The 26662-nt window shown below is 42.7% G+C and overlaps 1 protein-coding gene across 4 annotated transcripts in view; it reads right to left on the bottom strand.

The window, feature by feature from the left end:
- LOC118384219 (rab11 family-interacting protein 5) overlaps positions 1-26650 on the bottom strand; it is a 32598-nt gene extending 5948 nt beyond the window's left edge. Inside the window, exons 1-6 of one of the 4 annotated variants that reach the window (XM_035770549.2) lie at positions 26544-26650; positions 26342-26407; positions 26118-26197; positions 5442-5977; positions 4566-5187; positions 956-3641 (exon numbers count right to left, since the gene is read on the bottom strand). In XM_035770549.2, coding sequence (XP_035626442.2) covers positions 998-3641; positions 4566-5187; positions 5442-5977; positions 26118-26125 — 3810 coding nt within the window. In that variant the 5' untranslated portion in view covers positions 26126-26197; positions 26342-26407; positions 26544-26650 and the 3' untranslated portion in view covers positions 956-997. Of the gene's footprint in view, positions 1-955; positions 3642-4565; positions 5188-5441; positions 5978-23176; positions 24112-26117; positions 26408-26543 lie in introns of those variants that run through there. The other 3 variants (XM_035770550.2, XM_052518326.1, XM_035770551.2) reach the window with 3 other exon arrangements.
- Between the last annotated feature and the right edge of the window lie 12 nt (positions 26651-26662).

Here is a 26662-nt window from a genome sequence, read left to right as displayed (position 1 = left end):
ATGTGTACATATACATTTTCACATGAAAATCAGTACAGTACAATATGACATTGTATGTGGGAATATTCATAACAATGCTCTGGCTTGGATTTAGAATTTTCAGTATATAATGCAGACCTCAAATCAGTCCTCTACATGATAGCAAAATGTGTTTAGCATCAGGTTTCAGCAAGAGAGCGTAAAAAGAGCTCATGTTGTCTGATTTGTGTGTATCACAGAGCAGGTATGCCGTATCAGGTAATGACAGGCTCCAGAGGGAAGTTTCCCCTAGGTACAGATCTAGGAACAGCTTCCCCTCCCCAATCCTAACCTTAACCATTAGTGGGGGAAATCAGCGTATAAAGGCAACTTCATCCTACACCTAATGAGAGAGTGAAGGAAGGCACTTCCGTTTTGCTTTCATTTACAGATGGTCAGAATGACAGCACAGAGAGCTAAAGCAGTTGTTTAATCAAGGTTAGGGTGAGATTCTCATTATGATGACTTTGATTGTGGTTGTGGAGTCCTTGATGTGATGGGACAGTCAGCAACACAAATGTTTGACACATAAATTAACAACACAGAAGTGAGATGAGCAACATAAAAGATTAAGCAATTCACAAAACAATGCACTGTCGCAAACAATGGGTTTGCATGGGCAGGTGGTACTGGCAGGGGAGATGTACTGATTCATTTAGAGAACCCCTCTTAAGGAAGCTACTTGAATAGATTAAATCAAAGGAACCAAATCAATATGTTTTGTTTGGAAAAATTAGAATACAGTCTAACAATATGTAGATTTTCAAGTTATGCCAGCAGTTGAGCTATGTCTAACTATTACATCCCATTGTTGACTACAACCTGGCAACCCAATTTTGTAACTCAAACCGGCAACCCAACCTGGTATTTGTATTTTTCTCAAGAGGAGTTTGAGTGGGTACACTCTGCAGCGCTTAAGTGTGAGGAGAAGTCTCACCTGCTCTCCTGTCGGGGCAGGCTGCTAGCTGGCTGTGTCTCCTCAGGCAAAAGTGTGTGCCGTGCATCGACCAAGGGCTGGGCAGTGGTGTAGGAGGAAGAGGAGGAGAAGGAGGAAGAGGTGTAGGGGGCCACAGCCAAGGTGGCACTGGCTCCGGTACTGGGCCTCACGGTCGGGGGATGATGTATGGAGGGGGACAAGGGTGGGGGGCAGCTTAGCCTGGCCATTAGTTTCAGTTGCCAGGAAGAGGGTAGCAGAGGAGGGGTTGGAAGCACAGGGGTTGGAAGTATGCACTGTGGTGCCAGGCCTTAACCTGGCACTCATGGGGCTTCTCACGTTTGGGGCTACTTTGGCGTGGAGGTCTTCAAAGCTGATCGCCCCAGCATATTTGGATGAGGAATGTTCCGTTAAGCAGTTTTCTTCTGGAATTGACTGAGTGGAACTATTTGTGTGTATTTTTTTCGAGGACACAAATAACGCTGCCTTGAGCGTTGTCTCTCTATTCGGTGACAAAGGTGAGGAAAAAGGAGGTTTGGTGGGTTGATATGAGAACGGTCCTTCAATGCTCTCTAAGATTATTTGCCCAGGAGACGGTGATTGGTGAAGAGGGCTCTCACCCAATCCTTTGCCAGGGCTATTTGCACCACTGTTGCCGTGGAGCTCTCGTATCATTCCCTTGAGACTTCTGTGAGAACTAGTGCCCCTTGGTGAAGACTCATTGACAGGATTGGTTTGTTTGGCCAGAGGCTGACTCACTTCCTGTTTATTGCATACAACTTCCTGTTGCATTTCCACCTGGGACGAAACTGGAAAAGATGTAACATGACATAAAGGGTCTAGTTTTGAACTGTCTATCTTTGATTTTGTAATGTTGCCATTTCTATCCATTGGAGATTGAGTGTCTTTTAATTCTACAGTCTCTCTCTCTATGTTAAGACTGTCAGGCGTAAAAATGCTAATGCTCTTCATATTGCTTGCAGAATCTCTGCGTGATGTATTCAATTCACATCCTCCATCTTGACAATTGTCTTGACAAAGCGAGGAGACTTCTGGTAAGTTCACTTTTACAGCAGAGTTGACGTCTATAGTACTAGTCTTCTGAAAAATTAACATATCTTCTGCATATAGCATCATCTGCTCATGAGATAATGCTATGGGAGTATCTTGTGGAGGTTGAGGACAAATGCCACCTAAACTTTTGAGGGTATGCACTGTCATCATGTCAGATGGAGATGGGGAAGCATCAGAAGCAGAGTCAATAAAACAAAAATCCGAGTTACTTTTGTTTTTATTAAGGTCTTCTAAGGTTAGCGGAGGTGATTCATAATTGTTGTTTCTGGATTTGGTGGGCTTATCTGGGTGAATTGAGAACGAGTCCGTTGTTGGGTCTGGTGGAGTTGAAGCAATGTCTAGTGTCTTAAGACCTGATTTAGAGTGTTTTGGGGAAGACTTAGTCAGTAGATCGGCAACAGTCCTTTCACTATTAAGAAGCATTACTGGCAGAGATAAGTCTTTGAGTTCAGAATGTGAAGTGTTCTTTACAATAGCATATTTTCTTACAGTGGGACTGGCGTCCGTCGTATCCTCTGAAGCCAACGATATTATTGAATCTGTTGCATCTGGCCATAGGTCCTGCTCAGTAAATATAATTTTATCATCTTCATCTCGTAATGGTTCATAGTCAAACTTCTTGAACTCATCTTCAGACTTGAATGGAGATGGAGACTCTGGAGACATGTTGGCATAATGTTGTGAGTGTACGGTATGAAAGTCCAACAGGTCACTACTGACAAGGTCTTTGCCTGGGCTTGGGTACAGGTGGGGACTTGGTGTGTGTCTCTTGTGCCCCCATTCTCTTGTGTGCTGTAGGGAAGCTGCGCCTGTTTGTGACAGGAGACAGGCCTCTTTCTGCACCGCCAGTTCCTGACCCCTGTGCAACCAGCTGTCAGAGGGTCTCCCGTTCACCAGAGTCCGTATTATGGGCCTCCGTGGAGGCAATGGTGGAGGCTCTTCTTCTTCACTCATCCTCATCTCCTCTATGGGTGGAATAGTGTAACTCTCATATGGAGGAGTGCTTCTTACTTGTGCTTGCCTTGAGGTTGCTATTGAAGGGTGATTGTTAGGAGAGCCCTTTGGCGAATTCAGTCTGCTGGAGGCAAAGGCATCAAAGGACTCATCCCATTCTCCTCCCCCACTCTCTGATATGGAGCGAGACGTAAACGGATTGGGGGGGCTAGCCGTCGCTGGTGTCGGAAGTAAGGCAGGGAGGGACGTCTGCCTGGCTACAGGCCTGGGCCGGTCTCGCCATATGGCGGCCATTTCAATTTGCACGGCGGGATCGTGGGTGGGACTGGGGACGCAAGGCAAAGCTGTGGAATGACAGAGGGGTGTGACGGGGGAGCAGGTAGCAAGAGGGGGGGACCTCTGGCCCTCTTCTGCAATGAGGTCCTCAAAAAAGGGGTTACACTGCATACGCGGGAGGAAGGGGTTGAATGGAGAGATGGGGTCAGGGGTCAGAGAGGGAGAGGGAGAGGGTGTGAAGGGGTTAGTTGGATGGGGACTGTCGGGCGAGGAATGGCCAGTGAAAGAAGCAGAGGGAGACGAGCACTGGAGGGGAATGAGGGAGCGAGGGGGGAGAGGAGGAGGGATGTCTGATTCGCTTTCTACCTTAGGAGAAACTTCCAGCCTGTGGAGGGAAGGCACAAGCAGTCCTCTTTGTTAATTCTGTGCCAGCTGGCCCATTTAAAAATATGGCTTCCATTTGTCTAACACAGAGAGAAAAAGGCAACCTAGCCAACTACTGTCTATTCGAGGACTATCTTGTGAATATGCCAACAAAATTTAAACAATAATGGGTTATGGAAAACAGCAACAGGAGTTTACTACAAAAAGCAAAACTGCATTTAGCAAATTACTGAAGCAAGGTGAAGAGCAAGATGTACTGAGTTTGGTATTTCAGGAATTACTGTCAGATTATAGACAGTAAAACTGCAGGATGATCTAATAGCAAGAACAGGTGATTAGTGTACTGATCCAGTATTCATAAAGAATCTGAGATTAGGAGTGCTGATCTAGGACCAGTTTAGCCTTTTAGATCATAATGATTGAGGTTACATGGGGTGGGGGTCAGCACTTCTATTCCAAGACATTATGAATACTGGCCCAGATGATTAGTGCACATCTAGATCAATGTTCCACAACATACCAAACCTAAGTTCAGGTAGATCCTCTTGCCTCAGAACCCCAAACTATTTTAAGAGTGAAATATACATATGCCAAAATCTCCCTTCCAACTCCAGTCACATAGACTCTTTGAGTCTTTGATTTTCTTTTGATTGGAAGTACAGTACATTTTTATACAAATGGCCTAGATGTCAACTATTATGTGTTATGAGGACAATATGACCATTCAATTATGAGATTGCTGTAAAATGGTGGATGAACTTGCCACATTTCCATTTTAAAGGAACAGGGGGCAGCATAGACACTGAAAACAAGGAAATCAAAACCTTCCATGATGTAGATGACTATTGTGTGCTTTCGATGGAAGGCACAACTGTATGAAGCCCTGGAGAATGGAGCCACAGAGCTGAAATTACCCTCCACTCACCTTGGCTTGTTCTGGGAGTCACTGGAGCCAAACCAGCCTCGCAGTCTCCCCTCAGGGGGAGGAGAACCCTGGCTCAGCTCGGACTTGGCAGGTAGAGAATCACTCCTCCCTCCGGAGAATAACGTTTTTCTGAGCTTCTTCCCTTTGTCTGCTGAGTCCACCGTGGTAGTAGAAGACAGCATCGGGGCTGCTGCCTGCACCGGCCGACCCCCCACTCGAGCACTTTGAAACTGGGAGACTGGAGGTTCGGCCTCCTTCTCCTCATCCTTCTCGTCTTTCTTTACCTTGTCGAAGGACCAGCGCCGACTCTCGCCAGCGGAACCCTTGTCCTCGCTCCGCTTTGTGAGGTTCTGCAGCGAACGAGAGAGAGGGGAGCACTTCTCGAGCAGGACCAGCTTGGATGGAAGGGTGCTTGAGCCCTTGGGACCCACCGGTTCAGATCCATAGACGTGGCTTCCGTTGATGCACAGAGAGGATTGGGAGAGAGTCATACCTTGACCCTTGAGGGACTCCACAGCAGGACAGGGCCGGGGAATGGCAGTCGTGGTGATCCTACTCGCCTCGTCGCTGAAGGCTCGCTTGTGGGTCAGTATCTTTGGGGAAGACTGTGTGGTGGTAAGCACTGTTTGGAGGGGGGAAAAGTATAATAATAACCTCTATTCCAAAACAATTCCTTAAAATGCATAAGCATGCCATATCCTTGAGATATCGTAAATGCTTTTTCCATGCTTGTTAAACATTCTGTCAGCATATAATCTAAATACAGTTAATGAATTACTGTGCATATTACAGACATTTAGGGCAATTTCGAAAGAAAATTAAACCCTTGGACAAAAATAGAGCAAATCTAAAACAGAGGAAATCTGGCAGGCTTACCTTTTTTAGCTTGGTCTGTATCTCCGTGGTGGGTGTCTTTGACCTTGCTGCTGTAGATGGGGGAGCTGGGGGGGTCCACCAGGAGGCCTAGACCCAGAGAAGGGGGGCAGTGGCTCTCACTGGTCGTGGATGACATGCTGCTTTCTGAGGCCAGCGACGAACACGACCTCGTGTCAGAAGACCTCCGCAGCTTTCCCTTACCCAGGAAAAAATCCTTCACCTTGCTCCGCTTCTCCTCGGCTACCTCTACCTCCCCGGGGTCCTCTCCCCCTCCACTCCCCTCCCCGAATGGCTGCCCCAGGGAACTCGACAGGGCGGCGAAGCGTCCCGGCACAATAGCCGAGGAGGACTCCATGTCGCCCCTCTTCCTCCCCGTCACGCGGTCCTTGAGTTTGCCGAAGGTAGAGCGCGGCTTGTCCTTCATGGTAAGGTCGAACATGCTGGCTGTCATGTTGTTGCGCGTGAACTGGACCGTTACCTGTATCTCGCCACGCTCCTTCTCCTTCCGGCTGGCCTTGGAGTTGAGTTTGAGCCATCTGGAGCCACAGAGAGAGAAGACTGTCAGGGGTCAAGCATCCCCAGTGCTCCACACATGCATGTGACCAACTTTATTTTATATAAAGGTCTATAAAAGAGAGCATATGGCCTCCCATTTGTTTCATGCAGCGTAAACACCATTCAACGCATACTTTCACTGTTAAGGGATACATTTAAACACAAAGTACAGACCGAAAGTGACATGATTTAACTGACCACATTGGAGACAAACAAAACAAAAAACACCACTGAAAGAAAATAACAAAACATTCCCTTTTTTGCCTGACAGCCAGTAGTAGCATATTGCGTAATGTGGCAGTAGCCAATTCAAAGAGGGGAGGGTGTTACATTTTTTATTTGACCATCGTGTTTCTCCAAGTTTGATAACAAACTGTTTCTTTCGCATCCGGGAACTAATTCCACATTCCTGGGGTTCCTCCCACCCACCACTCCTGTTGTCTGTGACGTGCTGAAGGGTCCACCTAGGAAATCCTTTCACTGCAACCCTTCCCAGGCCCCTTCTGAGAAGACTCCATGTATTCTGGAGCCAAAACAAAGCTGCTACTCAATTGGAGTTTCACTGCATAGAGAGAGCTGGAAGAACAGTGGGCACACAATTAAAGACAGATGTGTGGTGTTGCTTTTCTCTACTACTATACTCAGAGCTGTTGACTATGGACTTTGTTTGCATACTACCGAAATTCCCCTTTGAATATCTCCACCTGTTACCTCTACTGTAACTTCCGCTACATGTCGCAGAATGTGGCAGATGTTGGGAGCAATGCATAGCAGTCTGAAGGGCAGATGTTTCAGGTGCAAGAGATGTTTCAGGTACAAGTGCAAGAGAAATTATAAACATTGAAACCCTATTATAACATACTGGATATCGTATTGATGTCACTTGTTAAATCCACTTTAATCAGTGTAGATGAAGGGATGGAGACTGGTTAAAGAAGGATTTTTAAGCCTTGAGACAATTGCGACGTGTATTGTGTATGTGTGCCATTCAGAAGGTGAGTGGGCAAGACAAAATATTTAAGTGCCTTTTGAAGGGGGTATGGTAGTACGCTAGGTGCCAGGCGCACCGGTTTGTGTCAAGAACCGCAATGCTGCTGGGGTTTTCACACTAAACAGTTTCCTGTGTGTATTCAAGATTCGTCCACCACCCAAAGGACATCCAGCCAACTTGACATAACTGTGGGAATCATTGGACTCAACATGGGCCGGTATTCCTGTGGGGGGGTGTAATTCAATAGTAGGAAGATGTTCTTAATGTGTTGTACACTCAGTGTGTAGTAGGGTCTAAGCTGTAACATATGACCGAATATGAAAAAAACCCACATATATAATTGATATTAAAGGTTTAAGAAAATGTCAACAATTTAATCATCAAAACATGTTTTTCAAGAAATCATAAAATAGTTTGACAATCCTGTTTGTAAGTGATATCAAACTCAACCATTTATCTTTTCCAGTGATAAAGACATGGATGTCTCATGGTATGGTGGGCAATGTTCACTCTTAGCTGTGCACGGGTGCGCAGTAGCCCCGAGACTCAGCACAGAAGAAATATCAACCCACAGAAGCACGAGATTGAATTTCACTCAACTTTCAAGAGCAGCGGTCACCAACCAGTCGATCTCCAAAGCATTCCTAGTTGATCGCCAAACATTTCTGTAAAAAACCCAACGATAAAGCCTTATGTTCCTACTTTTTTTTATTGCCGGTAGGTGCACCCGATGAGCGCCGAGTAGGCAAACTGTTGCCATTTTGAACCATTTCGCGTCTGAAGGTACAAGCTCTGCCTTCCCGACGGGCCCAGAGAGCAAATCAAGTGCACTATAGGCCTACTGCTGGCCAATCGGATGGCTCAGATCAGTAGAGGCTGCTGAGGGGAGGATGACTCATAATAATGGCTGGAACAGAATGGCTTCGAAACCATGGAAACCACGTGTTTGATGTATTTGATACCATTCCACTAATTACGCTCCAGCCATTACCAATTAAGGTGCCTCCAACCTCCTGTGCCCTTTTGGTCAGTGTCAGTGGAAGAAAGGGGGATGTTGAGAGGCAGATCCTCAGTTTGATGCTCTCTCTCTCCACTGAGACTGACCAGCAGATGCAGTCACCATCAGCCCAGTAACATAAAAGTAAAAAGCTAATTATTTAAATGTATGCTCACTCAGCTGTGCCTCACAAGTAATACAACAATGGATCTATTACCGGTGTGATCATATAGCCTACCTCAAATGTTTAAATATAAATGTCCAGAACAACAATGCATCGGCAGGGCAATTCAAGCAAATACAATTTGCGGTGATAATGTATTGGGCCTATAACTTACTGCACAAACCTCACTGCTACAGTACTGCTTTTAATAGGTTAATCTTGCATATGCTTAAGTTTTTTAAGTCATGTTAAAAAAAATCTGAGCGGTAGATCTCGGCTTGCAATTTGACTCAGAAAGTAAGTGTCCACTGTTCTACAGTTTTCCTTCTTAACACCATCAAAACTTCCCTTTAATGTGGCAATTGTGATTGAATCAACGCAATATTGGCCACTTTCAATGCAGCATACTCTACACATACTCTACACATACCTGTGCAGAATAAACAATCAGAGCTGCACTCGGCCTATATGCAAATAGACCATTGCCATATATGGATCTGTGGCATTTACTTGGAAATGGACTGGGTTTACAGCATGTGTGTTTGTGAGTAGATGCGCTTGTTTTGAGATCAAAGTTAGAGCTGCATGTAGCCACGTGTGCATACTTTGTTCATATCCTTTGCTAGTTAGTGTGTTATTAGCTCAGTTATAGAACATTTGTAGTCAGCAATAGGGGAGTGATTGCTTCCTACAAGAGCACAAAATGTGTACATTTCTAGACATCTTTGAAAAGTCATTCAGCTAAAAAGCTTTTATTTGTCTTTAAGGGGCAGTGTTGTATTTTGAGCAGGCTTGAATAAGCTAATTAGCTAATAAGTAGAGAGTAGCATAATTTGTCTAATTCTCTGTAATAATGGCATGGGAATAATAATGCATTTTATTTGCATCAAACAACACAACAACATTTTCAGTCACCTCCTTGTCTGAAAGACAAGTGAATAAACAGGTTAATGTCGAGCCCTGCATGTTTTTTCAAGTCTCGTGGAATGTAGGCCTACATTAAACACCACACATTGGCTGCTAATGTAGGCTGAATGATAGAACAGCTATTTCCATGTTAAAATGTCAAGGGATGCTTTTTCTCCAAAGGTTTTTGATGGTAGTCCACTCTGGTAGGCCTACATTATGATCAAATAGACAGAGTAGCCTACTTGGCCACTTTTAAAACTGTAGGTACACCCTCAGTGGTACACCCTCAGTGTTCACAGTAAACGCGTGCTGGAAGTTGCACCGAAATTTCACAAAGTTCAAGTTTGCACTCAGCAGACCTGAAATTTGCTCACTGCCGCAATATCCAGGTGCAATATCCAGAAAACACTTGCCATTTCCTGGTTGCTAAAATTCTAATAGTTTGCCTAATTTCAGTTTCTGTGACAAAACAAGCAATGCATAGTGTAGAGAATCATTGTACCATCTAAACCGCTGTGAAATACAGTAACAGTCAAAAGTTTGGACGCACCTTCTCATTCAAGGGTTTGTGTTTATTTTTACTATTTTCTACATTGTAGAATAATAGTGAAGACATAACTATGAAATAACACATATGGAATCATGTAGTAACCAAAAAAGTGTTAAACAAATCAAAATATATTTTAATATATTTTATTCTTCAATGTAGCCACCCTTTGCCTTGATGACAGCTTTGCACACGCTTGGCATTCTCTCAACCAGCTACACCTGGAATCCATTTCAATTAACAGATGTGCCTTGTTAAAAGTTCATTTGTGGAATTGCTTTCCTCCTTAATGTGTTTGAGCCAATCAGTTGTGTTGTGACAAGCTAGGGGTTGTCATGATGTGGCCCTTTCTGGGTGTAGATCGTGGCTTCCCCTCTCTCTCACTCTCTCCTACACCCAGGTTCTATTAACTCCGGCCATAAATTCCTGGCGGAGACTCTCTCCACCTGGTCATGCAGAGAGAGAGACCACACAGTGAACAAAGGATTTCACTTGGCCGAACTCCTAAATCCCCAAAATGGAAGAATTAAACAATATGTCCATTTTAGAGAATGTGTAAACGGTCGGTTGAGAAGCCAGCTACGACCCGGTCCGTTTTGTTTCATGTTTGTCAACTCATGAAAGACACTACAGCCACAATACCCTAACTCTGTTTATACAGGTGCCGCAATTATGAGGTTTGCATCTAATTCTTGTATAAAATGAATGAGTAAAAGATGAAAATATTTCTGAAATTATGTAATGTGAGGTTAACCCTTAATTTGAGAGAATTGTATTCCCTGTAAAGTTTAACTAGTCAGTGGCCACGCCCCCGTGAGCACAGACAGGATCAGGCATCATGGAACCACCCTTTTCTATTGTTAGGAATAAATCCCACTCCTGAGGAAATTCACATCAGACCATGCAAGGCTGCAATGGTTGTTGAATTCCTAATCATAACACGTGGAGCATTAGCTACATGGGTGGAAATTGTTACACTCTGAGACTATAGATCCCTACAGAATAAGAGAAAATCTTAGATACTAATTACTAGACTGCAGCTAGAAATTATGTAAACCTAGGATGCGACTACCGACAACCGCCGAAACATCTATCTATGAGAAAAGTTCTGAATGGTACTCTGAAGTATCCATTCTAACCACGAAATACTTTGATCTTCGGGGAAACGCAACCAGAGAGACTCTGATGAACTTTCCAGCAGACAGACCGGATTCCAACAGAGAAGACAACAATGACATACGGGCGTAATTCCAACATACTCGAATGAACAGCCGTTCACGTGCGAAGGATTAGCTCTTCAATGTATATAATTATAGACTGTGTGTAATGAATCCATTCGTCTTTCCCTCACCTTTATCAGTCCACACCCCCTTTCCTTTGTATACCAAGCTGTCATATCGATTTAGCCCACTTGGTGATCTTCCCTATTATTGTTAGTAACCCATATCTATTGTTGTTTGTTATGCATTTCTGTGATTATTTAGTTAGTTAGTAAATAAATTATTAAGCCAAATGGTGTATGGATGATCCATGGTGGGCTGGGTTCGTGCAGATAACCAAGAATTCTACGACGTTTGAAATGAGACTGACATAAGGTAAAGAATAATTCACTAATAGAAGATATTAAAATATCTGAAGAGTTATATTCTGAAAATTCTAACTTTGTAATCTGAAAAATTTCCGTGGTGCCCCAACTTCCTAGTTAATTACATTTACATGAATAGTTTAATCACATAATAATAATTACAGAGAATTTATTTGATAAAATAACAGTCTTCACCTTTAATGATACTAAAGACACTACAGGGTGGTATACAGAAGATAGCCCTATTGGTAAAAGACCAAGTCCATATTATGGCAAGAACAGCTCAAATAAGCAAAAGAGAAACGACAGTCCATCATTACTTTAAGACATGAAGGTCAGTCAATCTGGAAAATGTCAAGAACTTTGAAAGTTTCTTCAAGTGCAGTCGCAAAAACCATCAAGCGCTAGGATGAAACTGGCTCTCATGAGGACCGCCACAGGAAAGGAAGACCCAGAGTTACCTCTGCTGCAGAGAATAAGTTCCTTAGAGTTACCAGCCTCAGAAATTACAGCCCAAATAAATGCTTCACAGAGTTCAAGTAACAGGCACATCTCAACATCAACTGTTCAGAGGAGACTGCAGGAATCAGGCCTTCATGGTTGAATTGCTGCAAAGAAACCACTACTAAAAGACACCAATAAGAAGAAGCGACTTAAGTGGGCCATTAGACCGGTGGAAATCTGTCTTTTGGTCCAAATTCGAGATTTTTGGTTCCAACCAAAAACGTATGTGAACAGATGAACGCCGCATGTGTGGTTCCCACCGTGAAGCATGGAGGAGAAGGTGTGATGGTGTGGGGGTGTTTTGCTGGTGACACTGTCGGTGACTTAATTAGAATTCAAGTTACACTTAACCAGCATGATGGTATGGGGGTGTTTTGCTGGTGACACTGTCGTTGACTTAATTAGAATTCATGATACATTTAACTAGCATGGCTATCCATGCTGGTTAAGTTAAAAAGCGTATTTCTCTTAAATTGTGTGCACAAATTCCTTTACATCCACGTTAGTGAGCATTTCTCATTTGCCAAGATAATCCATCCACCTGACAGGTGTGGCATATCAAGAAGTTAATTAAATGACATGCTCATTACACAGGTGCACCTTGTACTGGGGACACTAAAAGGCCACTCTAAAATGTGCAGTTTTGTCATACAACACAATGCCACCAATGTCTCAAGTTTTGAAGGAGAGTGAAATTGGAATGCTGACTGCAGAGCTGTTGCCAGATAATTGAATATACATTTCTCTACCATAAGCTGCCTCCAAATTCCTTTTAGAACTTGGCAGTGCGTCCAACCGGCCTCACAACCACGTGCATGGCATTGTGTGAGCAAGAGGTTTGCTGATGTCAACATTGTGAACAGAGTGCCCCATGGTGGTGGTGGGGTTATAGTATGGGCAGGCATAAGATGCGGACAACGAACACAATTGTATTTTATCGATGGCAATTTGAATGCATAGAGAGGCCGTGATGAGATCCTGAGGTCCATTGTCGTGCCATTCATCCGCAATCATCACCTCATATGTCAGCATGAAAATGCACAGCCCCATGTTGCAAGGATCTGTACACAATTCCTGGAAGCAGAAAATGTCCCAGTTCTTCCATGGCCTGCATACTCGCCAGACATGTCACCCATTGAGCAGGTTTGGGATGCTCTGGATCAACGTGTACGATAGTGTGTTCCAGTTCCCGCCAATATCCAGCAACTTCGCACAGCCATTGAAGAGGAGTGGGACAATATTCCACAGGCCACAATCAACAGCCTGATCAACTCTATGCGAAGGAGATGTCACGCTGCACACCAGATTCTGACAGGTTTTCTGATACACGGCCCTAACTTTTTTAAAGGTATACAGATACATATCTTTATTCCCAGTCATGTGAAATCCATAGTTTAGGGCCTAATGAATTTATTTCAATTGACTGATTTCCTGATATGAACTCAGTAAAATCTTAGAAATTGTTGCATGTTGCATTTATATTTTTGTTCATTGTAATTACCTCTTAAACCTCTTGGGTCGACCCGGGACGCATGCGTCCCATCTAGACATCTGGAAATGCAAATGCGCTACGCTAAATGCTAATAGCACTCGTTAAAACTCAAACGTTCATTAAAACACACATGCAGGGTATTGAATTAAAGCTACACTCGTTGTGAATCCAGCCAACAAGTCAGATTGTTTAAATGCTTTTCGGCGAAAGCATGAGAAGCTATTATCTGATAGCATGCAACACCCCAAAAGACCCGCAGGGGACGTAAAACTAAATAATTAGCATAGTTGGCGCGACACAAAACGCAGAAATAAAATATAAAACTTCATTACCTTTGACAATCTTCTTTGTTGGCACTCCTAGATGTCCCATAAACATCACTATTGGGTCTTTTTTTTCGATTAAATCGGTCCATATATAGCCTAGATATCGATCTATGAAGACTGTGTGATCAAGGAAAAAAACAGCATTTTATAACGCAACGTCATTTTTTTAAATTAAAAAAGTCTACGATAAACTCCCACAAAACACTTCGAAATACTTTTGTAATGCAACTTTAGGTATTAGTAAACGTTAATAATCTATCAAATTGATCACGAGGCGATGTATATTCAATAGCTCGACGTCTTCAAATCATGTTCAGACATTTCTACTCCAAAACATCCTGTCGGAGACCGAGGAAATGGGTTTTCTCTTCTTCGTTTGACCAAGAAACAAAGCCTAGGCAATTGACAAGACTGATGACATCGTGTGGAAGCTGTAGGAATTGCAATCTCGGCTCCAGGTAATGTGGTTTCCATTCAACAATACATACAAGTGGCGCATTTATATATTTTCCAATTTTCAGTGATCAGATTTTCCTGCGCTTTTCGATGAAACGCACGTTCTGTTATAGTCACAGCCGTGATTGAACCAGTTTTAGAAACGTCTGAGTGTTTTCTATCCACACATACTAATCATATGCATATACTATATTCCTGGCATGAGTAGCAGGGTGCTGAAATGTTGCACGATTTTTAACAGAATGTTCGAAAAAGTAGGGGGTAGGATTAACAGGTTAAGCTACTTTGCAACTACTTAGCATGTTAGCTAACGTAAATCCTAACCTTAACCCTAACACCTAGCTAATGTTAGCCACCTAGCTACCTAACTATGTTAGGCACAACAAATTGGAATTCGAAACATCATACATTTTGGAAATTCTTAATATATTGCATATATTGCAGTTTCGTAACATATACAAAATGGATGGACATCCACAAATTAATACATACCATATGAAATGTAACATATCACACTAATTGGAGTGTCCCTGATTTAGTTTACTATGTTATGTCTACACCTGAGTTCAGGTTGATATGCATACCGGTCTGTTCTTGCTTACAGCCAACCTGTTTCTTAGTGACAACCTGGTCGCAGAACATTTTATATTATTCTGTACATAAATCCACGACACCCCATTTAGTATGATATGTTATGTTGGGGTCCTTCTGTAGCTCAGTTGGTAGAGCATGGCGCTTGTAACGCCAGGGTAGTGGGTTCGATTCCCGGGACCACCCATACGTAGAATGTATGCACACATGACTGTAAGTCGCTTTGGATAAAAGCGTCTGCTAAATGGCATATATTATTATTATTATATTATGTTCATATGGTATGTATTAATTTCTGGATGTCCATCATCCATTTCATACGATATGTTCCGAATTAAAATTCGTATGATATGTTCCTAATTTGTAAAACGTACAATATGTTACGAACTAGCCAAACTTATGTTATGAATTCCAATTTTTTGTGGCTAAAGTTAGATAGGTGGCTAATGCTAATGTTAGCTAGATGGTTAACGTTAGCTAAGCTAGGGTTAAGTTTAGGAGTTAGGTTAAATGTTTGAGTTTGGGGTTAGTGTTAGCTACAGCATTTTAGGTTAGCTAAAATGCTATGTAGTTGCAAAGTAGCTAAAAAGTAGTAATTAGTTGTAGGTTATTAATTAGCTAAAATGTTAAAGTTGTCCTTGATGCGATTCAAACATGCAACCTTTGGGTGGCTAGACGTTCGAGTTATATGCTCACCTATCCACTCCGACCAACCACCCTCCTTTTGTTTTTGCCTTAAGTAATCTGTTTTATGTAACCATACCAAACACAACATATCATACTAATTACAGTGTCCCGGATGTACTTTTAAATATGTTACGTTTAGTCTATGAGACCAGGCTCTCTGTGATGGCCGGATATGGTTTATGGCAGTGCTGCACCATCATCGCTATTTATGCTGAATGGCAGATGACTGTGTAGGAGAAAGGGCAAGCCAACGAGGCCTGCATCTTGCAACAAGAATCACTCATTTGTGATCTAAACTAGGTTATGGTACACAATAGTATTCTACAGTAGGCTATGATTATTGGGATTATGGGCATGCAGCCTAGAAAAACCATGTCCTCGCTTGAGGCATAGGCCCAATGGTTCAGTTTTAGACAATCTTGTATCTACACCAATTCTATGCTATTTTCAAATAAGGGGTTACCTACTGATCATACCATACTTGTACTAGAGACTCCATTTGACCTTAAAGCTTTATCTGAATTTCTATCTGAACTATTAATTATGGGTGATTTTTTTAATATTAATTGGAGGACGCCAGTGTCAGATTTGCTCTGAGCTAAACCCATCTCAGCTGATAACTGAGCCTACACGGCCAAATCCTAAAGATCCATCTAAATATACAGAGTGATCTTATTTTGACAATAATCCAGATAAATACACTATATATTGTCACGAACCGGCTCAATGTTCGTAACAAAAAGGGGGACAACGTGGAGATGAGGAATATCAAAATATATTTATTAACTAAAGTAAACTAACTACATTTAACAATGGTGTGTGTGTAGTCAGTAGTGTAAGTGAGTGTTTGTGTGCATAAATGTGATAATGAGGGGTGTAGAAAGGTGCCAACGCAAACAAACAGACCACAAAAATGCCACAACCAAAATCTATCAGTATCTGCATGGAGAAAGTTTCCTCAATGAATGGGGAAGAGGTGTATTTATTCTGGGAAAACACCCGAGCCCAGGTGTGTCCCATTTCGCTGACGACCCTCCAGGCTCCACCTGAGAGAATATGGCCAACAGAGTGGGAGAGTCTGTTGGCCACAAGGATCCCGGAACACCATACCGGTCACACAAACAAATTGACCCAGCCTCTGCGTCCCAAATTGATGACGGGGTCACGTGTTCACACTTCCACTTGCCCTAGCCAACCTCGTCCTCCCCAGACCTCAGCAACCTTTGCACACAGGAAGCAACCTTTAAGAGGAAAGAAGAAAATGAGACCAGAAGGGAACAGACAGGAGAAATAGAACAATACCAAACACAAAATAAAATCACGTGGACATTCAGGAACAGGGCGCACGAGAGAGCACATCAGTCCCCCGGATGTGCCGCACATCAAGATGGAATGTTTGTAAAAATAAACACCATCTCATTATCCTCTGGTTAGGACACATCATGTACCTCAAAAAGGTGAGAGGGTTATGGTCGGTGAAGACAACAATAGGTACTACTCCCGACCCGACATACACCTCAAAGTGTTGTAGCGCCCATATGAGTACTAGCGCTTGTTTTTCAATGACCGAGTAATTCAACTGATAATGGTTAAACTTTTTGGAAAAGAAACTAACAGACCCTTCAACACCAGACACGTCTGCTTGCAGCAAAACTGCACCTGCCCCCACATGACTAGCATCCACCTGCAAGGTAAATGACAAATCCACACGAGGAGCAGCCAGCACCGGAGTTGAGGTAAGCAACCTCTTTGCATCTTCAAAACTATGTTGACAACGAGAAGACCATACGTAAACAGCCTTAGCTTTCAGCATATGGGTCAATGGAGTGTTCACAAAGTTCCTACAAAAACTACAGTAATAACCAATCATTCCCAAGAAACGCATCAGTTCCTTTTTAGTAGTTGGTGGTGGAAAAGCATCAATAGCTACCACCTTAGCTCGAACAGGACGCACTTCACCCTGCCCAACCACCTTTCCAAGGTATGTAACGGTCTCCTGAGCAAACTCACATTTAGGCAGATTGATCGTAAGGCGACTCGCAGCTAGGCGGTCAAACAAGCCTTGAATACGGGACAGATGTTCCTCCCAAGTATCTGCATACATCACTACATCGTCCAGATAAACAGCGCACCCGGCCAGACCGGAGACAACCCTGTTCATAAGTCGCTGAAAATGGCAGGTGCATTACGCAGGCCGAAACTCATAACCAAATATGTATAGACCAGAGGGTGTAATAGAGTATAGACCAGAGGGTGTAATAATGGCAGAGATTTAATGTGCCCTACTCATCAATATCATGTTCTATTAAGTGTGTAGTTGTATCAGAAAACAAACCTGGAAATCTCCGAATCAGACTGACCATCTCTTCCTGCCAATCAACAGGTAGATGAGCGAGAAGGTTGCTTAAAATATCCAGTTTCTCTGAATTTTTCAATCTACCCTGCAGTATGCAATCGTCGGGACCAGGACCATCTTCCTCCTCATGCACCTAGCATGACAAGAAACTAGCGAAATATCGGTATCGGACAAAAGAGCAGGTCCTCTGTAGACTCCCACTGTTCCGCCTCAGAGGAACGTGCATAATAGGGTTTTAACAGGGTTTTAACAAATTTACGTGGCACAGTTGGTGTGCTTTTCTCCGTTCTGGAGTGGCAACTACATAGTTTTGCTCAGTCCACTGGCGCACAACCGTATATGGACATTGAATCTTGGCTTGAAAAGGAGAACCAACAATTGGCAGCAGAGTAGGAACCTGATCACCTGGACTAAAGTGACGAGGCTCAGTTTGCCGATCAGTTTGCCAAATATGTCCTTTGTCCTCTCCTGTGAAAATCATAGCTTCTCTTTAACCATTTCACCGGCGGCGTACCGGTTGTCGCCGGAAATCACGCCCATAAGATAACAGGGACTGAGGGGGCTCGGGAGACTACCAGTCATCCTGGAGAACAGATAAGGTGTGTGGAGTTCTATGTCCAAACCCAAGGTCATTTGGACTGAAACCCGTGCTCTCCTGTGAAACCTTCCTAGCGGCTAACAGTAACCAAGGCAATCCCTCCTCCCAATCCTTATCCAACTCAGTACAATAAGCTCTCAACAAAGACTTAAGTGTTTGACGGAAACATTCCAGCACTCCTTGACTTTACACATGATAGGCGCTAGACAAATTGTGTTTAACTTCTTGGTGACAGGGTATTTTGAGGTCACTCTCTTTTCAATGGGTTTTCATTTGGGAATCCAGATTTCTAACGGACCGTCTTGCAGTTATTACCACTTCCACTGGATGTCAACAGTCTTTAGAAATTGGTTGAGGTTTTTCCTTTGTGTAATGAAGAAGTAGCCCTGTTCAGAACGAGGGTCACTTCAATTGTACTGTTAGATAAAGGTGCATGACCAGAAAGCTAGCTACAGTTTGTTTTCCTCCTGTATTGAACACAGATCATCCCGTCTTCAATTTTATTGATTATTTACGTTAAAATACCTAAAGTTGTATTCCAAAGTAGTTTGAAATGTTTTGGCAAAGTTTACAGGTAACTTTTGAGATATTTTGTAGTCACGTTGCTTTAATTGGAACCTGTGTTTTCCTGGATCAAACGTGCCAAATAAATTGACATTTTGGATATAAATCGACTGAATTAATCGAACAAAATAACCATTTGTGATGTTTATGGGACATATTGGAGTGCCAACAAAAGAACCTCGTCAAAGGTAAGGCATTTTGTGTCGCGCCTGCAGGGTTGAAATATGTTTTCTCTCTTTGTTTACGGAGGTGCTATCCTCAGATAATAGCATCGTTTGCTTCCGCCGAAAAGCCTTTTTGAAATCTGACATGTTGGCTGGATTTACGCTAGCGTCCCACATATCCCAGAGAGGTTAATATGGAGCTGTTGGAGAACCTGAGCAAACAGATTAGAGGTGAAATTAGATCCTTGATCACTCTGAATGACCTTAGGGATTCCAAACAGTGAGAAACTGAGCCAAAGCTTTTAGCACACACTTAGTCATGATAGACCGGAGAGGATAGGCAGCAGGAAACCTAGTGGTCTGACACATCAGTGAACAGGTAACTACTACCTTTTAGAACGGGGCAGAGGACCAACACAGTCAATAATCAGATACTCAAAAGGTTGGCTGAGTACAGGAATAGGAAACAGTGGTACCGGCTTAATAGCTTGATTAGGGTTACCAGTTAATTGACAGGTGTGACAAGTTGATGAACTCAGAAACATCCCTCTTTAACCTAGGCCAAAAGAAATGTCTTAATATGCAGTTGTAGGTTTTCCTCACACCCATATGTCCGGCAACATTGTTGTAGGAAGTTGTCAACACACCATCTCACGAAGCTTAACTGGTACAACCTGACTAATTGCCCCCGAATCAGTCTCAGCAGAGAAGGGTAACACAGACTCCAACACAAACGATTCAGAGGCACCTGTGTCTCTCAGGATCTTCACTGGCACTAGGTCCTTACTTCCTAACAGACACAAAACTCTATGTAATGAAAGGTAAATAGTCTGCGTCAACATGGACTTTCACATGCCCCTGGGCATGAGACACTGTGTCAGGAGTGAACTGATGTGGAACAGGCGCAGCTAACGCCATAGGCTTAGATTTGACGTAAGCACTGAATTTACCCCTAGCCCTGATAACCAGACAGACATTAGTTTTTCCAATGACCCGAACCTTGACAGAAGTGACACTCTTGACCAAAATTAACTTTACCACGGTTGTCAGGCTCAACCCTAGTTGAATGAATCTCTGCCCGTCAACCAAAGTATCTCGGTGAGCGAGGCCCAAATCTCTCCAAACGCCCCCACTCACTCCGAATGCAGGGCTCTACAAAGACACTTTTGTGAGTCAAAACATACTCGTCCGACAAAACCGTAGCTTCAGCGACAGTCTTTACTTTTCGTTCGTTAATGTACGTGGCTGTATGATCAGGGATTGTGTCCTTAAATTGCTCTAGAATAATCAGATCACACAGCCCTTGGAAAGTTATAACTGCAGAGGCAGAACACCAGCGATTAAACTGTGAAGATAACTCACATGGAAACTAAACATGAGTCTGTTTATTATCCCTTTTTAAAGTTCTAAATCATTGGCGGTAAGCCTCAGGGACCAATTCGTAAATCTGTAACACAGCCATTTTAACCTACACTAAGAGCTCAATATGCTTCCTGCTCTTTACCAGTCAACACACACTGCAACATTAAAGTAAGGTCAGAATCAGGCCAACTCCTAGCGCCAGCAACACGCTCAAACAACAACAAAAAATGTCTCAGGGTCCTGCTCAGTAAATTTAGGCAACAACCGTAAGTTCCCAACAATATCAAATGTGTCCGGGGCACAACCAAAAGAGGAACGACCCCAAGGTAAATCTGGGTCACCTTCCTAGAGTAAACTCTCCCCTGAGAGCTGTCCTTCCCTAACCAGCTCTAGCCTCTTGCTGCAGCTTGATTTTAGCACGCTCCAAATCCTGTTTAAATTCCAGTTCCTTTTCATACTTTACACGGTCATGCTCTCGCTGTAACAGAAGCAGTTTTTTCTGCTGTTCAAAAAGAAGACTACTAGGACTAACAGATGGAGCGGCCATTGTAATGTTACGGGGAGACGGCGAGTCCTCAGGAGATGCTGCCCCAGTGATAACTTCAAAAATACCACTCTCCATCAGATTGGCCTTCAATATTAACCTAATATACATTTTTTTGACGTTTATCACTACTTTAAACCTTGTAGTGTTCAGCAATCAACAACAGCTGTTCTTTAGTACATAATTCTAACAGTTCCTCTAATGGAAAGAGAATGAACTCATCTACATTAGACGCCATAGTCAAAAGTTTAAAAAAATATATATATCTTGCTCTTCCCCTCTGCTGAACACACCAGACCACAACAAAAAAGACAATCACACTGGGCACCACAGAAGAGAGATGAGATAATATATGGAGCTTCCCCAAATCCTACAGTAACTTAACCCTAGTCTTCGTGCAGATATCGGGTGGGTAATTACGCACCGTAGCCACCCAGCACAGCCAGAAGAGGACTGGCCACCCCTCATAGCCTGGTTCGTCTCTAGGTTTCTTCTAGGCTGGGTTTCTGTACAGCACTTTGAGATATCAGCTGATGTTAGAAGGTCTTTATAAATACATTTGATTGATTTGATTTGACTGGTCTGCACAGGGCCCTGACCTCAACCCCATTGAACACCTTGAATTGGAATGCTGACTGTGAGCCAGACCTAATCACCCAACATCAGTGCCCGACCTCACTAATGCTCTTGTGGCTGAATGGATGCAAGTCACGCAGGACTGTTCAAACATCTTGTGGAAAGCCTTCCCAGAAGAGTGGAGGCTGTTGCAGATGCAAAGGGGGGACCAGCTCCATGATTTTGGAATGAGATCTTTGACGAGCAGGTGTCCACATACTTTAGGTAATGTAGTGTATGTTTCTAGTGGGGTTTTCACCCCTGGATTGTAGTGACCAGTTGTCTGTGTCAGAGAAGTGAAAAGGCATACATCTATGCCTCGTGTCATCACTAAGAGGGACTTTACCTTTTTTTGGTGAACAAGCACACTTTTTTTCATGATCTTTATTTTAGTGTCTTCAATACTATTGAAGACGGTCATGCCCCCCTTCAAAACTCTGAAAGTTAAAGGTAGAACGTATGTCTGGTTCATTCCTGAATTATACAAGGTCACCAGTAACACAGACTTAGGCCTGAATTGTCAATATTTTAGCCAACTAAGGAATCAATGTGTAAGACTGATCAAAAAGGCTAAATGTGATTATTATGTAACCACTCTTTCTGATTGTAAGGGGTTTTGTGTATATTGTGTATATTTATGTTTGTCTGTGCAAAATGTGTTGTTCTGTATTTGATTTGTTTTATTATGTTTATCATATGGTATATTGGATTTCATATGGATGTTATGAAATTGTATATGCAGGGCTCACTTGTAAAAGAGAAAATGATCTCAATGGTGACTCCCTGATTAAATAAAAGGTAACTAATAATACATTTTTAAAAAGATAACTTCTGAGATGTTATGAAAATATACTGAACAAAAATATAAATGCAACATGCAACAATTTCAAAGACTTTACTGAGTTACAGTTCATATAAGGAAAGGACTTCGCAGCCAGGTCCACCCACTGGGGAGCCAAGCCCAGCCAAGCAGAATACATTTTTCCCCCCACAAAAGGGCTTCATAACAGACAGAAATCCCCCCAGTTGTGAGGCCGGTTGGACGTGCTGTCGAATTCTATAAAACAACATTGGAAACTGCTTATGGTAGAGAAATTAACATTAAATTATCTGACAACAGCTCCGGTAGACATTCATGCAGTCCACATGCCAATTGCATGCTCCCTCAAAACTTGACACATCTGTGGCATTGTGTTGTGTGACAAAACTGAACATTTTAAAGTGGCCTTTTATTGTCCCCAGCATAAGGTGCACCTGTGTAATGATCGCACTGTTTAATCTGCTTCTTGATATGCCACACCTGTCAGGTGGATGCATTATCTTGGCAAATGAGAAATGCTCATTAATAGGAATGTAAACAAATTTGTGCACACAAAATTACTTGAATGAAATATGTTTTATGAAAGATGGAACCAACACTTTACATGTTGCATTTATATTTTTGTTCAGTGTAGTTCAACTATGCACCAGTAATCCAGGGGTGGCCCGGCCCACTGATCTTCACCGTAAATAAACGCCCAGTTCTTCTCATACTTGTCTGAATTCCCCACCCTACCAACATACCATAGTTTGGCCTACAAATTTTACTGTCAATCACGTCAAATTAATGGCAATAAAAGGCTATAATTCGTGGGATATGATCATTTAGCCTAGGCCTGCATGTAGCCTAATCAGTGGAAATATATTCCTCATCACTGGCATATTAAATTAGTAAGTGAAAATAACCTACTCATCTCTAGGACACATTCCATCTTGAAATATTTTATCCAGGGGGACGATTGCTTGACCAAGAAACACGTCAAGTCCGATAAGCACCCGGTGCATGACGGTGAGGACCAAGTCGCCGCTCCCCGAAGGAAATGCACTGCGACCCCCAGCCTCCAGTATTCCGGGGAGAAGTTCGAAACAACATTCCTCATTCCACTCTGGCACAGTCGCCTTTTCGACCAAACCGGTGGTGTATTTCTCCTTCCCAACCTGAATGATGGTGTAAACATAACGGCTCCCGTGCTTGCCCTTCGTCCGCAAACCCCTTGCACGAAGGACAGTGACATTCACATGTGTAGGCACCCATCTCTGGTCATCGTTCAACTCTATAAGTGACATCATTTTAAATTCCGTTGCCTGGAGTGGGGAAGCGTGAATGCGTAAAAAGTCCTAAATAGACATCCTTTGCCACTGCTTTTTTTGGAAGCTGTCCCACTGGTTTGCGCATCTGATGACGACGCTATCTAATGTCTTCGCCTCGCCCTTGCGCCTGGATCGCCCGTTACTTGGGCTACTATGTTTGACTGCTCAAACAGATGCAGGACCTCTGCAGAATTTCTCCAAAATGCTCAAGCAGGTCACCGACGTCAGTTTGTGGAAATGCTGGATATGCCGCGCTTGAGGCACTCGCATGTCATTGTTCTGCTTTGGTCAGTCCTCATCGCATTACTAGTTTACTATCTGAAAAGTCATTGTGCTCCTGCGGCCCGCCCTCCCTAACAAAAGAGCCCCGCATACAGTACGAATACCGCAAAATGAAAGAGAAACACGCCCCTCCCTACTACCTACATGGTGGAATGAGATAGCTAAACTAGAACTATCAAAATCACTATTGTGGCATTATTGTGACTGTGAGACTACTATTTTACAATCATCCATGCAATTACAATATGAATTTTGCATTGTCGATATCGCAAAAATTGGATAAAAAAGATCCCACCCAATCATGTCCTAGTCTTGCGGGAAAGCAACTATGGGCGACTGCGCAATGTAGACTAGATATTATAACGTCCCATACAGAAACTGTTATAACCTGAAAACAAGTGCTTAAAAATTGGGGGTTGACTGTTTTGCCACATCAAGATGACACATGTGCAATCATGTAAATACATATCTGGAGGATTAGAGTTTATAGATTAAAGGCCCCCACCAGAGGGCAATGGCACCCTATTTCGACGTAACTCCTGGCCTATAGCATAAATTGTCCTTCAGGTTCCACCTCTGAAGGATGATGCTGGCTGCTAATACATATTCACGAATTGAGGATGTGGACATTGTGGGTGATTTCCATATGTAGTGGCGAAATAACCGCTGTCGGTAGCTGTCAGTATAGGTTGCTAGCATGCTAACCTTATTTAGCTAACTGATGTTATCTGTTGTTGATACATAGCGCAGGGAAAACGTAGCCACAGATGAATAAGGGAAAATTGTATCTTTGACATTTGCCATCCATCTATTATTATCTCCAATGTTTTGGAATTTTCCATAAATTGTGGCAGCGAATCCGCCATAGAAATAGAAAGAATAATATGAAGCTCAGAGCATTTCGTATTATTCTGTATATAAATCCGATACTCTCCATTTATTGTGATATCTTAAAAGCTTCTTTATGGTAAGTATTAATTTGTGGATGTTCATTGGCCATTTCTTATGATATGTTTTTAATTACAATTTGTTGTGGCTAACGTTAGCTAATTGGCTAATGTTAATGTTAGCTAGTTGGTTAACATTAGTTTGGATAGGGGTTAGGAATTAAGGTTAAGGTTTAGGAGTTAGTTATCTAACATGCTAAAAAGTAGTTAAAAGTAGTAAGTACTTAAAAATTTCTATTCAGCGAAAATGCTAAAGCCCACCTAGCAAAATGTTGTTGAAAAGATGAATATGCCCCACGTTCACTCTACTTTCAGATTCACAAATCCCTCAATGTGTTACAGACACAATCTCAAATATTTGTCTATGAACAATTATACTAAGCAAGCTGGTCCTGTTCACAAACACAAACAGACCCCACAGAGCCCCAGGACAGCAACACGATTAGACCTAACCAAATCATGAGAAAACAAAAAGAGAATTACTTGACACATTGGAAAGAATGAACAAAAAAACAGCAAACTAGAATGTTATTTGGCCCAAGATAGAGAGTACACAGTGGCAGAATACCTGACCACTGTGACTGACCCAAACTTAACAATCATACATTACCATAACATTTACACAGCATTTATATACAAAATTCAAGTGCTAATTGTCATTATTCCACTACTGAAGCATGACTCATATTTTAAATAACCAGAGTGACAAAATATACATTTATTATTATGCCATGCCTCAACATTAAGTTAATTATTGCAAATACATACAGTATTAACAAAGGGGTTTCTATTCTGTTTTGATATTTAATATTTACAGAATTCTTCAACAAGAAGGGACTACATTTTTTTTATTGAACCTTTATTTAATTAGGCAAGTCATTTAAGTACAAATTCTTATTTACAATGGCGGCCTACCGGGGAACAGTGGGTTAACTGCCTTGTTCAGGGGCAGAACAACAGATTTTTACCTCATCAGCTCAGGGATTCGATCCAGCAACCTTTCGGACACTGGCCCAACGCTCTACCTGTCGCCCCATGTAGCCTACAATTCCCAGCTCAGTTGTTTTCATATTTTTTTTTTTTCATTTCTCAAATGAATACAACCCGGAGGTGGACAGACAGGTCAGAAAATAGTGTTAACAGCTCTGGTCGTGTGACACAATACAGGCTAACATGGTCCAAGCACACCAAGACAGTCGTGAAGAGGGCACGACAAAACCTATTCCCCCTCAGGAGACTGAAAATATTTGGCATGATCAGATCCTCAAAAGGTTCTACAGTTGGGGATGTTCCTGAGCATAGCTCCTGTACCTCTGCATCACTCAGTAGTCCCACACTATGCTGCTGCTCCAGAGGGGGTCGGCCCAAGCTTGGCACATCGCTCGCAGCACCTGGACACGCGCACGCACGCACGCACGCGCACGCGCACACGCACACGCACACGCACACACACACACAGTCACACAGTCACACAGTCACACACACAATCAACAACATATATCATCACAACACTAAATATGTTGTTGTACACTCACCTGTATAAGTAGTGGTCTCTCCCTGACCTGAGCCAGGTACCCTAGAAGAATCCTCAAAACACCCATCTGGGAATGAAGTTAAACACTTCAGCTATCACTTCAGCTATAACAGAGGCTTATTCAATTCCAACAATTATAGATTGAATCGACGCATAGTACAGAATGAATGACTGCCCAGTTCAACGTCAGCTCACAGTCTCACCTCATTCTTGTATTGGAGCAGCAGCAGTTTATGGGCGACGACAAACCGGGCCTTTTTGTTCTTCAACACCAGGTTCCCCATCACCCTGGACCTCTGTCAGACCTAGAGGAAGAAATAAC

This window comes from Oncorhynchus keta, chromosome 5, assembly GCF_023373465.1.
Source record: "Oncorhynchus keta strain PuntledgeMale-10-30-2019 chromosome 5, Oket_V2, whole genome shotgun sequence".
NCBI lineage: Eukaryota > Metazoa > Chordata > Actinopteri > Salmoniformes > Salmonidae > Oncorhynchus > Oncorhynchus keta.
The sequence above is the reverse complement of the archived record's forward strand: the minus strand, read 5'-3'. Positions and strand labels throughout refer to the sequence as shown.